At 48.5% G+C, this 11,553-nt stretch overlaps 1 protein-coding gene across 1 annotated transcript in view; it reads right to left on the bottom strand.

The window, feature by feature from the left end:
• The window catches only part of LOC136175735 (probable inactive 1-aminocyclopropane-1-carboxylate synthase-like protein 2), a 16,714-nt gene extending 5,416 nt beyond the window's left edge, over window positions 1–11,298 (bottom strand). The window contains exons 1-12 of the mRNA XM_065945973.1: window positions 11,280–11,298; window positions 8,607–9,130; window positions 7,175–7,234; window positions 6,657–6,727; window positions 6,212–6,281; window positions 5,920–5,986; window positions 4,382–4,479; window positions 4,053–4,130; window positions 3,612–3,712; window positions 2,351–2,440; window positions 1,543–1,588; window positions 1,302–1,443 (exon numbers count right to left, since the gene is read on the bottom strand). Of these exons, the coding sequence (XP_065802045.1) occupies window positions 1,302–1,443; window positions 1,543–1,588; window positions 2,351–2,440; window positions 3,612–3,712; window positions 4,053–4,130; window positions 4,382–4,479; window positions 5,920–5,986; window positions 6,212–6,281; window positions 6,657–6,727; window positions 7,175–7,234; window positions 8,607–9,130; window positions 11,280–11,298 (1,366 nt within the window). The remainder of the gene's footprint in view (window positions 1–1,301; window positions 1,444–1,542; window positions 1,589–2,350; window positions 2,441–3,611; window positions 3,713–4,052; window positions 4,131–4,381; window positions 4,480–5,919; window positions 5,987–6,211; window positions 6,282–6,656; window positions 6,728–7,174; window positions 7,235–8,606; window positions 9,131–11,279) is intronic.
• Window positions 11,299–11,553: the final 255 nt, after the last annotated feature.

The following is an 11,553-nucleotide window of genomic DNA, read 5'->3' on the forward strand; positions in this document are numbered from 1 at the left end:
GGGGAGCTTTTAAAAGGCCTAATGGACCAGGTTATATTCCCCAGACATCTAACTCAGAATCTTTGTGGATGCAGCCTACATATTGGGCTTCTCTAGCACCTCAGATGGTAAAGCACCCGTCTGCAACGCAGGAGACCTAGGGTTCGATCCCTGGGTTGGGAAGATCCCCTGGAGAAGGAAAGGGTAACCCACTCCAGTATCCTTGCCTGGAAAATTCCATGGGCAGAGAAACCTGGCAGGCTACAATCCATGGGGTCGCAAAAAGCTGGACATGACTGAATGACTAAATTCCCTACAAATTGATATTTAAACTCTCCAGGTAATTCTCACATGCATCCAAGATGAGAACCAGTGTTCAAGAAGCTGGGAATCTGGTTTCTACCAAATATCAGAGGGTTTGGCACCATGCAGGGAGGCATCCAGGCGGATTTCTCCTATCTACCATTTTCTCCACCCTAAACTGAAAGCAGATTGTTTTCTAAACCAGATTATGTGATAACTTTTTTTCATGTATTCCTGCTCTCAATTTAAATCCCTGGGCCTGGCATCTGCTCTATGACAGGAAATTTTAAAAAAGGAGCCCTTATCTAAGTTTGAACCGTGGCATTAAAAGTGGGAAATTCCCTCTGAAGCCAGCATTCACTTAAGATCCAAGAGGGAAGGTAAATTCAGGTGCCATAGATGTAGCAGCACCAGCTTGCCCAAACGGCCTCTCCTTTGGCCACCCTGGAAGATGAAGTTAAATCATATTTGAAGAGTCAGGGTGTTCTTTGGTAATCTTTGCCTGAAGTAAGCCAGGTTTGTGCTCAGTGTTCAGTCGTATCCAGCTCTTTGTGACCCCATGGACTGTAGCCCACCATGCTCCTCTGTCCATGGAATTTTCCAGGCAAGAATACAGGAGTGAGTTGCTATTTCTTCCTCCAGGGGATCTTCCAGACACAGAAATCCAACCTGCATCTCCTTCGTTGGCAGGCGAATTCTTCACCAACTGAGCCACCTGAACAGGAGGAAAAATTGACCTTTACATAAAGACCAATCTCTGAAGTTCCCACCTTCAAGTCCTAGGGTACAATTGACTATCTCTTTTCCAGACAGAGCACAGATGGTCAGTATTTTAGACCCGCACCTCCATCTTCTTTCTATACCCAACTGCATCTGCCCTCCTATAAATGTCCCGTCCTACCACTGTTAAACCCGACACAGTGAACAGGGTCTCAGTATACTGAAGGCATGTCAGAGGCCCATGCAGACACAGAAACTCCCAGTGGCCATGAGGTCCAGCCTGGGACAGGGCTCAGTACCTCTGTCCTGAAGCAGCTGATGCAGCTTGTACTGGGCGATGCCAGAGATGCTGTGGAGGTAGCCAAAGGAGCTCATGGCAGAGGCCACCTCTCTGTTGTGGGTATACAGAGCGCCAAAGCGGAAGCCAGAGATGCAGAAATCCTAGAGGAAGAGAAGAAGGGAAGGGAAAACCCAATTGGTCTGCCTTCCGCTCCTGGCTCCACTTCCTTCCCTACCCAAGGACAGGCAGCTAGGGCTCACCTTACTGGTACCCCAGATCACGTGGGTCTTGTTGGGGTCAGGCAAACTGGAAAGGAAAGCATACAGTCAAGATGATGGAGAATTACTTGAAGGATGATGACATGCAGTCTATGAAGGGAAGATGAAATGGTCTTGAAGGCCTTCCTAGACAGAAGAACCTGGGGACCCAAAGTTCAAGACACAGTTGCCCCAGTTAAGCCAGGAAGTCAACAAAAGGTATCCTTGTGGAACTAGATGGGAGAGCTCTCAAGTGCCCACTGAACATAGTCAAGGACTCGCAGCCCGGCTCAGGGTCTTCCTACAGCGAGTCCAAAGCCACCTTCTTGGCAGTTGGCTCCTCATACAAGTGGACCACCATTTCTAGACTTTCCAAACATTTCTGAAATGTGTTCACCTATTTCTCTCTGCCCCACCTTTGATGAAGCTGCTCCTTCCACCAGGCATGCACTTCTCTGCTTTGCCTGATGGATCCTATCCTAGGGCCAAATACCAACCCTTAAGAAAGTTCTCCTCTATTTCTCTTCTTTCCCTATGCACTGCTCATCAAGAACTTCCTACCCTGACACCCTGTAGGGCTTCACCTTGACTTTTGACCATTCTACCTTCTTCTTAAGCTATCTCCTGTACAAAATGGCATTTAGAGAAGACATTTTGGAGGACAGAGGAGGCTTTGCTCACTTTCACACTCCAGGAGGCTCTAAGCTCAGTTCTTGGCTCATAGCCAAAGGAGTTTACTGCCCATGGACTCACCCTGCAAAAGCAGGAACTTCATGGTTCTCGTTCCCAACTCCCACTAAGACCAACCCACCTCTTCATGCTCAGAACACTGTGGAATGTGATGGCTTCATCAAATACAGACAACATGTACATCTCATCTACAATCACGTGGAGGTTGTACCTGCAGGTTGGGTGAGAGAGAACAATTATCTAGGCTCTCTCTAATCGCTACACACACTTCATTTGTCTGGCTTCTCTGAACACAGATCAAACACTCTTCAGGCCCCAGAAGACCATTCAAACTTTCCAAGAGGTGTGGTAAGGTAGAAGGGGGGTCTCTCCTTCACCAGAGGGGACCTTCCACCCTGACTTGGGGGTACTAGACAGGAACAGGACCTGAGGGACATGCATGAGAACATCCGATCCCACACTTCAACCATCAAATAGAGGCTAGTGGTAGGGGCTGGGTGTCCCAGAGACATCTCCTCTGGTCTAGTCAGGAGCTCCCAGGACTTCCTGGCAGTCCGGTGGCTAAGACTCCATGCTCCCAATGCAAGGGGCTCAGATTCAGTCCCTGGTCAGAAAACTGGATCCTGTGTGCCGCAACTAAGACCTGGCGCATTAAATAAATAAATAATTTTTAAAAGAGTTCCCACCTAGGGTCTGGTTCAACTAGGGATATGAAGTGGGCTAAGCGCACACCTGCCTCGCCTCCTTTCTTCTCCCAGCAGTGCTCTGAAGCTGTACTGTTACCTCTATTTCACAGGAAGAAACTGGTTTCTGAGACAGAAAGCTAATCCCTCCCCTGGTCCGTGCTAGAGCTGGCATGGAGCGCACCCCAGCACTCTTACTCTTGTCCCCGCGTGCTGCCATCAGCTGGTCTGGATTCTTTATGAAGTTTGACTACACGTTTCTTCTCAACCGTGGAAGATCATCTTCCCTAAGAAGGCTATTTCCAGACTTCAGAGATATTAATAACTGATGTTAACATGTTCTTAGAAACAGGGGCCGGGAAATTTTAGAGGGACTCACCTTCCTCGGCACCTCAAGCCAAGTTTTGGGAAATGGATGCAGGAAGAGCTTATGCTACGAGGGGTGGGAAATAACGGGGGGTGTGACTGCTAGGTGGGTATGTGCGCACAGGCAAAGGCTGGAAAGGAAGTGGCAAAGTCTGAAGCAGGGAGCATGTGGGTGCCTTTTCCTTCATGTCCATTTCAGTTAGTTGCCCATAACTGCCGAGCTCACTACGCAGTGAGAGGGTTTCCGGTATATTATTTCCGGTTCTGACTCCTTGACTGTGAGTGATGGGAACCCTTCTTACGGACTTCATCTCAAGGGGGAAGAATTCATACTTCTTGGCAAATTCCAGATATTCCATCATGGAGTCTTGGGAGTAGACATCTCCCAGAGGATTCTGAGGGTTGATTAGCACAAGACCTCTGACCTTTTTCCCCTGAAAAGAACCAAGCATAATCAAGTGAACACAAACCCTTCACCTCGACATCAAGTTCTGCTGAATTTCAAGGCCAGGGCGCCGAGTAGGATCGGACGCCTCATCAAGGCCTCGGTGGGCAATTGGAGGAGCAACTACCATGGAGCCGGCAGAGGGAACAAGAAGGAGCTCTGGGGGCCACACCCGGGCTCAGGGCTCCTCGGGGGATGTGCCCTGGGACGCTGCCTCTTTTGAGGAAGGCGCCCACACTGTCTTGGTGAACAAGTCATCCCACTGTCTCCATATTCAGCCCCTTTCCGGAGCAGCAGTGCCCACCCTGAAGACCCGGTTCCCACCTCACCTCAATCTTAGCCCCGAGCAGGGCTTGCTCCAGCTTGTCCACAGTGAGCTGGAAGGGATAGCCGTTCGCTTCAGTGACCTGGAAGACAGACCCAGCCTTAGAACCACCTATCTGGAAGCTTCCAGGCCTGGATTCCTCATTCCTAGAAACCCTGAACAATCCTCTCCCTTCACACCCAGGGACTAAAACACATGCCCTTTCGGCCCAATTTCTCCATCCTTCTCCCATAACTTATATGGCAGAAAAGCAAGACCAACCTCCACCTTGGCAATGCCTAGACTGTCCCCTTGCCTGGGTCGGTTGAGCAGGGGAAGGAGGCCCACACTGACCTGACTCTCCAGGTGAACAGGAATCAGCTTGACTTTCGAATACAGGTGGGTACTAAAGGCGAAGCCCCCATAGGAGGGGGTGGGGACTAGGAAGGCCTCTGGAAGCAGAGAGACAGCGCTGTTAGGTCAGAGTCTCCCAGTGAGAACGTGCAGGACCCCCAGATCAGCAGCAACACAGCTCTCAGAGAAGGTTTCCTCTGTAATCCCTCCTACTTGGGGGTGACTGCTTCGCAGCCCAGGCTCTGTATACATAAGTGTAAGTGTTAGTCAATCAGTCGTGTCCAACTGTGCAACCCCATGGACTGTAGCCCACCAGGCTCCTCTGTCCATGGAATTCTCCATACAAGAAGACTGGAGTGGGTTGCCATTTGCTCCCCCAGTGGATCTTCCTGACCCAGGGATCGAACCCGGGTCTCCTGCATTGCAGCCAGATTTCTTACCATCTGAGCTATGATAAGCCAGTAATCTATACATAATCCACTCTTAAAAATGTTTATTTAGGAAAACAAAACCCTTAAGTTTCTTCTTTGTAGGTACACTAAAAGAAAAGGGGAGATATTGCAAGTTACTTGGAATCCAGGGACTCAAGCTAGGCTTGCAGCAGGTAGAGCATGAACCATCAGCAAGTCTTGTCAGCTCCAGGCCAACACTGGAGGCAGAGGTCCACACACAGAGAGGGCTCTCATCTCTCTATGTGGCTCAGGTCTTCCAGGCTTGGTGACTTCATGTGTTATTTTCTTTCCATCCATTTGGCCTCCTTGATGAGCTAATCAAGGACCCACTCTTTCCAGTGAAACTGGCCATCTTGGTAACAAGTGTCCCATGCAGTAGGCTCATCAAGAAATCTGAGATTCTTGTTGCAAATTGTTCAGAGGCATCGTTAAAGAGACCAAGAACAGATCTCTCAAACTTTATTTGATCTAGAACCTAGGTTTTGATTTTGGTGTTTTTGTTTGTTTGTTGAGGTTGCTTCAGTCATGTCCAACTCTTTGCGACCCTATGGACTGCAGCCCACCAGGCTCCTCTGTCCATGGAATTCTCCATACAAGAAGACTGGAGTGGGTTTCCATTTCCTTCTCCAGGGGATCTTCCCAACCCAGGAATTGAACCCAAGTCTCTGAAGTCTCCTGTACTGGCAGGTGGGTCCTTTACCATTAGCACCACCTGGGAAGCTCCACAGACACACAACCTGGTGTGTGTTGAAGAGATAGAACATCCGTATTGTCTAAGCCAATTGACTAGGGCTCTGTATGGGGGTGAGACCAAAAGTCCAACTAATACTAGACAGAGTTGGCTCCAGATGTCACCATTCCTGGGACAAACTGGAGGCCTGTAACATGCCCATATTAAATGGGAATTCAAATCCCTCAATCCTGCAGAAATAGTAGGAAGATGCTCTAATCAGTGCAGGAGGCACCCCAGTGCTTCAGGAGAAAGGTCTTCAGTCAAGACCCTCTACTCCCTCAAGGCTCAGGGCCCATGCGCGCCTGCCCACGTGGGGCTGTGTCCCTGAGGGAGCGCAGAGCCCGCTGACTTACCACCTGGATCACACAGAACCATGGCCAGTGCAGAGAAGACAGCAGGGCAGCCATTTAGAATAACCACCTGAAGAAGATACACAGAAGGCAGAAGCTGAAAACCAATCCTCGTGTAAGAGGGATCAGTCACCCATCTCCCTCCTCGCTGGGTGGACAGACATAAGGAGTCTCCTCAGCAAGGACCCCCTGGCCTTCACTCGGCCCCGACTCTGAGAGGCTCATCTGGAAATGCAGAGGTCCCCAAGAATATGGTCCTCCACCAGGGTGTCAGGAAGGCTAGAAAGAGACTCACATTTTCTGGGTCAAGGAACTCAGGTGTCTTACAGTAGAAGGTCAGGAACCGGGCCACTTCTTTCCGCAGGCTGTGGACAGACCCAGACAGACCGGTGGTTCCCAGGATCGGCCCTGGGCTTTCCCCACAGCCTAGGCTTCAGTCTTTTCATGAGAGCAAAGCGTGCAACCTTGGGATCCTTACAGGGTGATCAGGGGACTGAGGCTTTCAGCTCCCCAGGAGACACACACATGAAGAGTGGGGACAAAACTTGGGTCTCTTGAGTGATAGAGCAGTGCTATTTCTACCACACCAGCTTGCCTGCTATGATAGTCTACACTAGGCATTTTCTAGAAGTCATTACCCCCCAAAATAGGTAGGCACCCAGCAGAGAACCTGGAAGTCTTTCCCTGGATGAGGATGGGTGCCAGTAGACCAGAAGACCCCAGGTCCAGGGGCTACTTACAATGGTTGCCCTCTCCAATCAGTGTACTGCAGTAGATCTTCATCAATGTAGGTCATGTCACTCTGACTCAACTGTTGACAAATAGAGTGTGAGCATGGCCAGACCAGGGATGCCCAAGAGGCTTCATCCTACTCCTAGGATGCCCATGGGTGTAGGGCAAACCTCCCAGAGGGAAATGGGCCTGTATGCTACATGCTCCCTGATGAACAGAGGTTTCAGTCTTTGTGTCAAAGATGATACAACTAGATCTCCCCTGGGACGTGTCTGACAACCTCCCCAACCCCACATTTAATCTAGATGCTCCCTTGGCAGTTTACCCACCACATACCCATCCAGAGAAAACTTCCCAACACAGCAAGGCCAGTCAGCAGGTTAGATGTGCTATTCTAGAAGCTATTTCCCCACTCCCTTCCTCAAACTCCTAAGTCTTATTCCTGTGTCTACCACGTGCTAAAAGACCATTCTTGGGGGACCCGGGCCTGAAGGTGGGTCCCAGCACAGGCTGGAACGTGGCTTACCCTCTCAGCCAGCAGATCAGTACAGAGCTTGTTCTCACTGGTACCAAGGTTGATGTAGCCCTGGAGATAGACAGACCCGAAGGTCAGTCCTTTTGCCCTGCCCACCATGGACCCTTTTAAACAGGTCATAATTTCTCATCTGGATGAGCCCAAATGGAGGTCTCCTTGCTTCATGAAGCAAATAAAATCCATGTTTGACAATCTTAATATTAGAAAAATTTCCACAAATTCTCCCAAATCTTACAGCTTGCAAACTTCCCTCTTTACAGCCATATATTGGGTTGGCCAAAAAGTCCATTCAGTTAATGAGTATGTTGTTCCAATAAAGTTCTTGGTGAAAATGAAAAGTGTCTTATTTTTATTCAAAACTGAATGAACTTTTTGGCTAACCCACTAGATAAGTAATAATAGTTATATTATGTACCAGCCATCATTCACTGAGCTCCTATATTCTAGACATTAGACTAAGTGGTTCATGTCAGTTGCCTTAATTCTCACAACTCCTGAGAAAATGCTCTGATGTCTGCTCAAAGAGAGTAAAGCGCAGAAAGGTTAAATAAACTACACTAGCCACATGATCTTGATGATGAACAGCATCTCACCCGACTGGCCCCAGAGCCTGGCTCCTTACCCAGGCCCTGCCCGTATCACCCCTGCCATCTCCACTTCCAAGGAAGGGCCCCTTCAAGTTCCTGGAAGAAGCATGGCCCCTCAGAGGCTGATCAGGATACCCAACTCATTTGAGCCCCAGAAAAGCAGATGGCCATCAGCCACACATCCCTTGGGTGGAAACAGAAAAAATGAGGCTACTGTGGCCCTCTGTCCTCTGAATGGAGAACTGTTGGGACCTTCCCTTGCTGGAAGCCTTTTCTTGATCCCATCACCATTGGGATAACATCCCAACATCTTACAATGGCCCAATCCCATCCATACCTCTGTTACAGCCTCACCATCTCTACTCAAGCCACACAGGCCTCTTTTCCCAATCACTCCAAGCTCTTCTCACCTTGAAGCTTTCACCCATGCTGTTCCTGGAGGACCCCTCCCTTACCCCCATCACTTGACTGACTGATTCAACCTTTAAACCATCCTCCCTGACCACCCAAAGCAGGCAGCCCCTTAGTGCTCTTGGGAACACTATTCACATCTGTTTCCCCAATGACTGATTGATATCTGTTACTAGACTGAGTTCCACAAGGGTAGGTTCACTTACTATAGTGACCACAGTGATTCCCGGTGGATAAGAGCTAGGACAGGAGGGGAAACCAGACCCAGCTTGTCAATTTTCCTGTGACCACCCCCTCACCTTCAGGGGACAATAGCACCTACTCCATGGGGCTGGGGAAAAAACCACTGAGAACGCACAGCTCTTGGCACAGGACTCAGTAAATCCTAGTGACGGGGGCCCTCGAGTCTGTCCCCCCATCCTCACCAAGGTGTTCTTGTTCTTGTGGTATTTGTTTCCTTGGTAGATGTTGTAGTCCCGGAAGCTCAAGTGGTATAAGGCAGAGATGTCAATCCCACGGTTGGACAGGTCATAGCTGATTACTGTATTTTCAAAATCACTCTCTTGGTAGAACATCTGGCCCGTCTGCCTAGATGTTTGGACCGGCTGCCCACCTCCGACATCACCTCTGGAGTCCGTGGACGTGCAAGGTGGTTGGAAGCTCTGAGCCACAGCCGGCAGGAAGCTGACGATCTGGAACAATAAGCGACCCAGGAGAGCCTCCTGCTCCCTGATGGCCTGACCGTCCTGCTGCTGAGGTCTGGTTGTCAGCTGCGTGATGTGATCCTCCACAGTCTGCCGCAGGGTCAGCACCATCTCCATCAGCTGGGTGTGGATGCTGCGGTATCTGAGGGCCTGGTCCCTCGTCGGGACACGGGGCGTGTGCGGGGTGTGTGATGGGCCACTCGTGCCCTGGGTCTTCCCACTGGCCTCAGCAGGCTGGCTGGAACCTGCAGGGAAAGATCATACACTACAGCAAAGGAAACTTCCTGATCCTCAGGCCCAGTGTGACCTCAGGCTGGCCGCCAGCTCCTTCCACCTCCACACCTTGGTTACAGGTCCAGACTGGTTGAGGAAGGGCTATCTACTCATTCAAGGGCAATGCCTAAGTGGCCCCAAGCTCAGACATTGGAGCACTGGACTTAAGTGTCATTAATATGTGTTCTTAGGAAGAACCTTAGGGTCCACTTCAAGAAAAAGGAGAAACTGAAGAGGTAGGCCATGCATTCTTCAATCAGAGTGATTCCTGCTTTATACAGCTCTAAGGAAGAAAAGGGATTCTGCTGCTACAAACAAAAATCAAAAATAAAAACAATAAACCAAAACCCTAAGTCATTCTGCTAGACTAGGGGAAAGGAAACTACTGCCCAGGGACAAACCAGGCTTCCATTTGCCCTTGTAAATAAGAAGTTTTACTGGAGCATAATCATGGTGACTTGTTTGCGTGTTATCTATGTCTGCCTTTGTACCTTAACAGCAGAGTTGAATAGTCGTAACACAGACCACATGCCTCACAAGGCCTAATATAGCTACTATCTGGCCTGTTACAGAAAAATTTTTCCTAGGCTTGTTCTAGAACATCATTCCTTTTATTTTTCCATTTTCCCCCCAAGTTGGTCATACCAGATGTTCAAAACTCAGTTCTTTCATCCTCCTACTTTGTACCACTTCCTATAAACACCTTCACCTGCTCACAGTGCCAGCTGCCTTGGACATCCATCACCAGTAACCATGGGCAAGATACATGGTTCTCGAATTTTAAAGTCCACCAGAATCACTTACATGGTTTGTAAGGACGCAATGCTAGTCCTCATTATTGGACTTTCTTTCAGGGGTTTTGGGGTGGAGCCTGAGTAATTGCAGTTCTAACAAAGTTCCTAGGACCATACATTCTGAACCTCTAACTATTCAGCCCAACCTTCTGTCTGAAAAGAAGTCCAAATGCTGGATAAGACTTTGTACACCTTTGTAAAGCCTCAAAGAATTTTTTAAAAAAATCAGACATTAAGAAGTCAAGAGATATGAAAATGTGAGGCTGACCACTGCCTCTTACTCATTGTAAAATAATCCTCATATCCTTAGTCACTGAAATCTCTTTCTCTAAGAATCTAGACTTACACACTTTCCACCAAATGCCATCTTCTAAGTTTTTCTACGTTATATCCCCTCCACATATGCTAAACCTTTTTACTTCTTTTACATTTTGTGGGACCAGCACTTCAAAATACTGGACTACTCTGCCCAAGCTCTCTAAACCGTCTTTAGTTTGCTTGTGATATTCCCATAACAACCTATACTTCTCTGTAATGACACTTAATTTTGTTACTTGTTCAGTATCTCCCCGGGTCAGCCTTCATCATCACATCTTTAGCACAGTGTCTGGCATACAGGTAACTAGCAGGAGAGGCACAGCCATAGGGACGTAGCTGACTCAGTGAAGAGATAGGCCATGACTGGAGACTGTAAGCTATGGAAGATGGAGTGACAGTTGGATGAAGCCACGGGACAATCAGGTACCAAGTCTTGACTTAGGAAGCCAACCTTTCATCACTGATACAGAGAACTTCTCTCACCACTGTTAGAAACATAATGTTTAAAAAAAATTTTTTTTAATAGAAACATAATGTTTAGATAGAAATTGAACAAGTTTCTCTTATTCCTGGACTAACACTTGTTTCACAAGCAAAAGCTTTGCTCTGGCCCAAGCTCCATCCCCTAGAAGTAACAGGATCATTGCAATGGGGCTCTCAACCCTGGGGGTGAGAAGGTCACACTGTCCTCCAGGAACTTGGGTAGCCTTCAGGGTCCTTCCATCCACCCAGCCCTCAGTCACCAACCTCAGGTTCACAGGAAACAGAGATCAGGCTGGGGCAGGAAACTGGAGGTCAGTGTGGCCCAACAAGCCACTGGAGGAGAGAGACTGGCTGCAATTAGAGCTCTTCAGGCAGAGGCCAAGGCAAGTAACTGCAGAAAGTATATTTTCTTGGAAAATGTATTTTCTGATAAGGTAGTGAGTATGCAGCAAGGCTGAGGGAAAACCAAGAAGTCAGACCTCCACCAAGACTTACCTTTTCTATAAGAAAGCCTATTGTGACTGACATTGTTCCACAAAGGCCATGATGTCCCTAAATCTCAGCCCCAAATTGTCTGGTGTTGGGATACACAAACTCTCAAGTCTTCTTGGCTACACCCGTGGTTTCAATATTTCTCAGCTTTAAACCATTTTCCTCCCAAAGCATACACAGGGGACTTCTATAAAAGCAGTATCTCAGAACAAGCCCAGCTGTTGCCCTCCAATGAGAGCTGAAAGACAGATCTTAAACAGTAAAAACCGAGACCAGGGAATGAATATGGGGAATAAACTAGGAGCAAG

The sequence above is a fragment of the Muntiacus reevesi genome, chromosome 9 (genome assembly GCF_963930625.1).
Source record: "Muntiacus reevesi chromosome 9, mMunRee1.1, whole genome shotgun sequence".
Taxonomy (NCBI): Eukaryota; Metazoa; Chordata; class Mammalia; order Artiodactyla; family Cervidae; genus Muntiacus; species Muntiacus reevesi.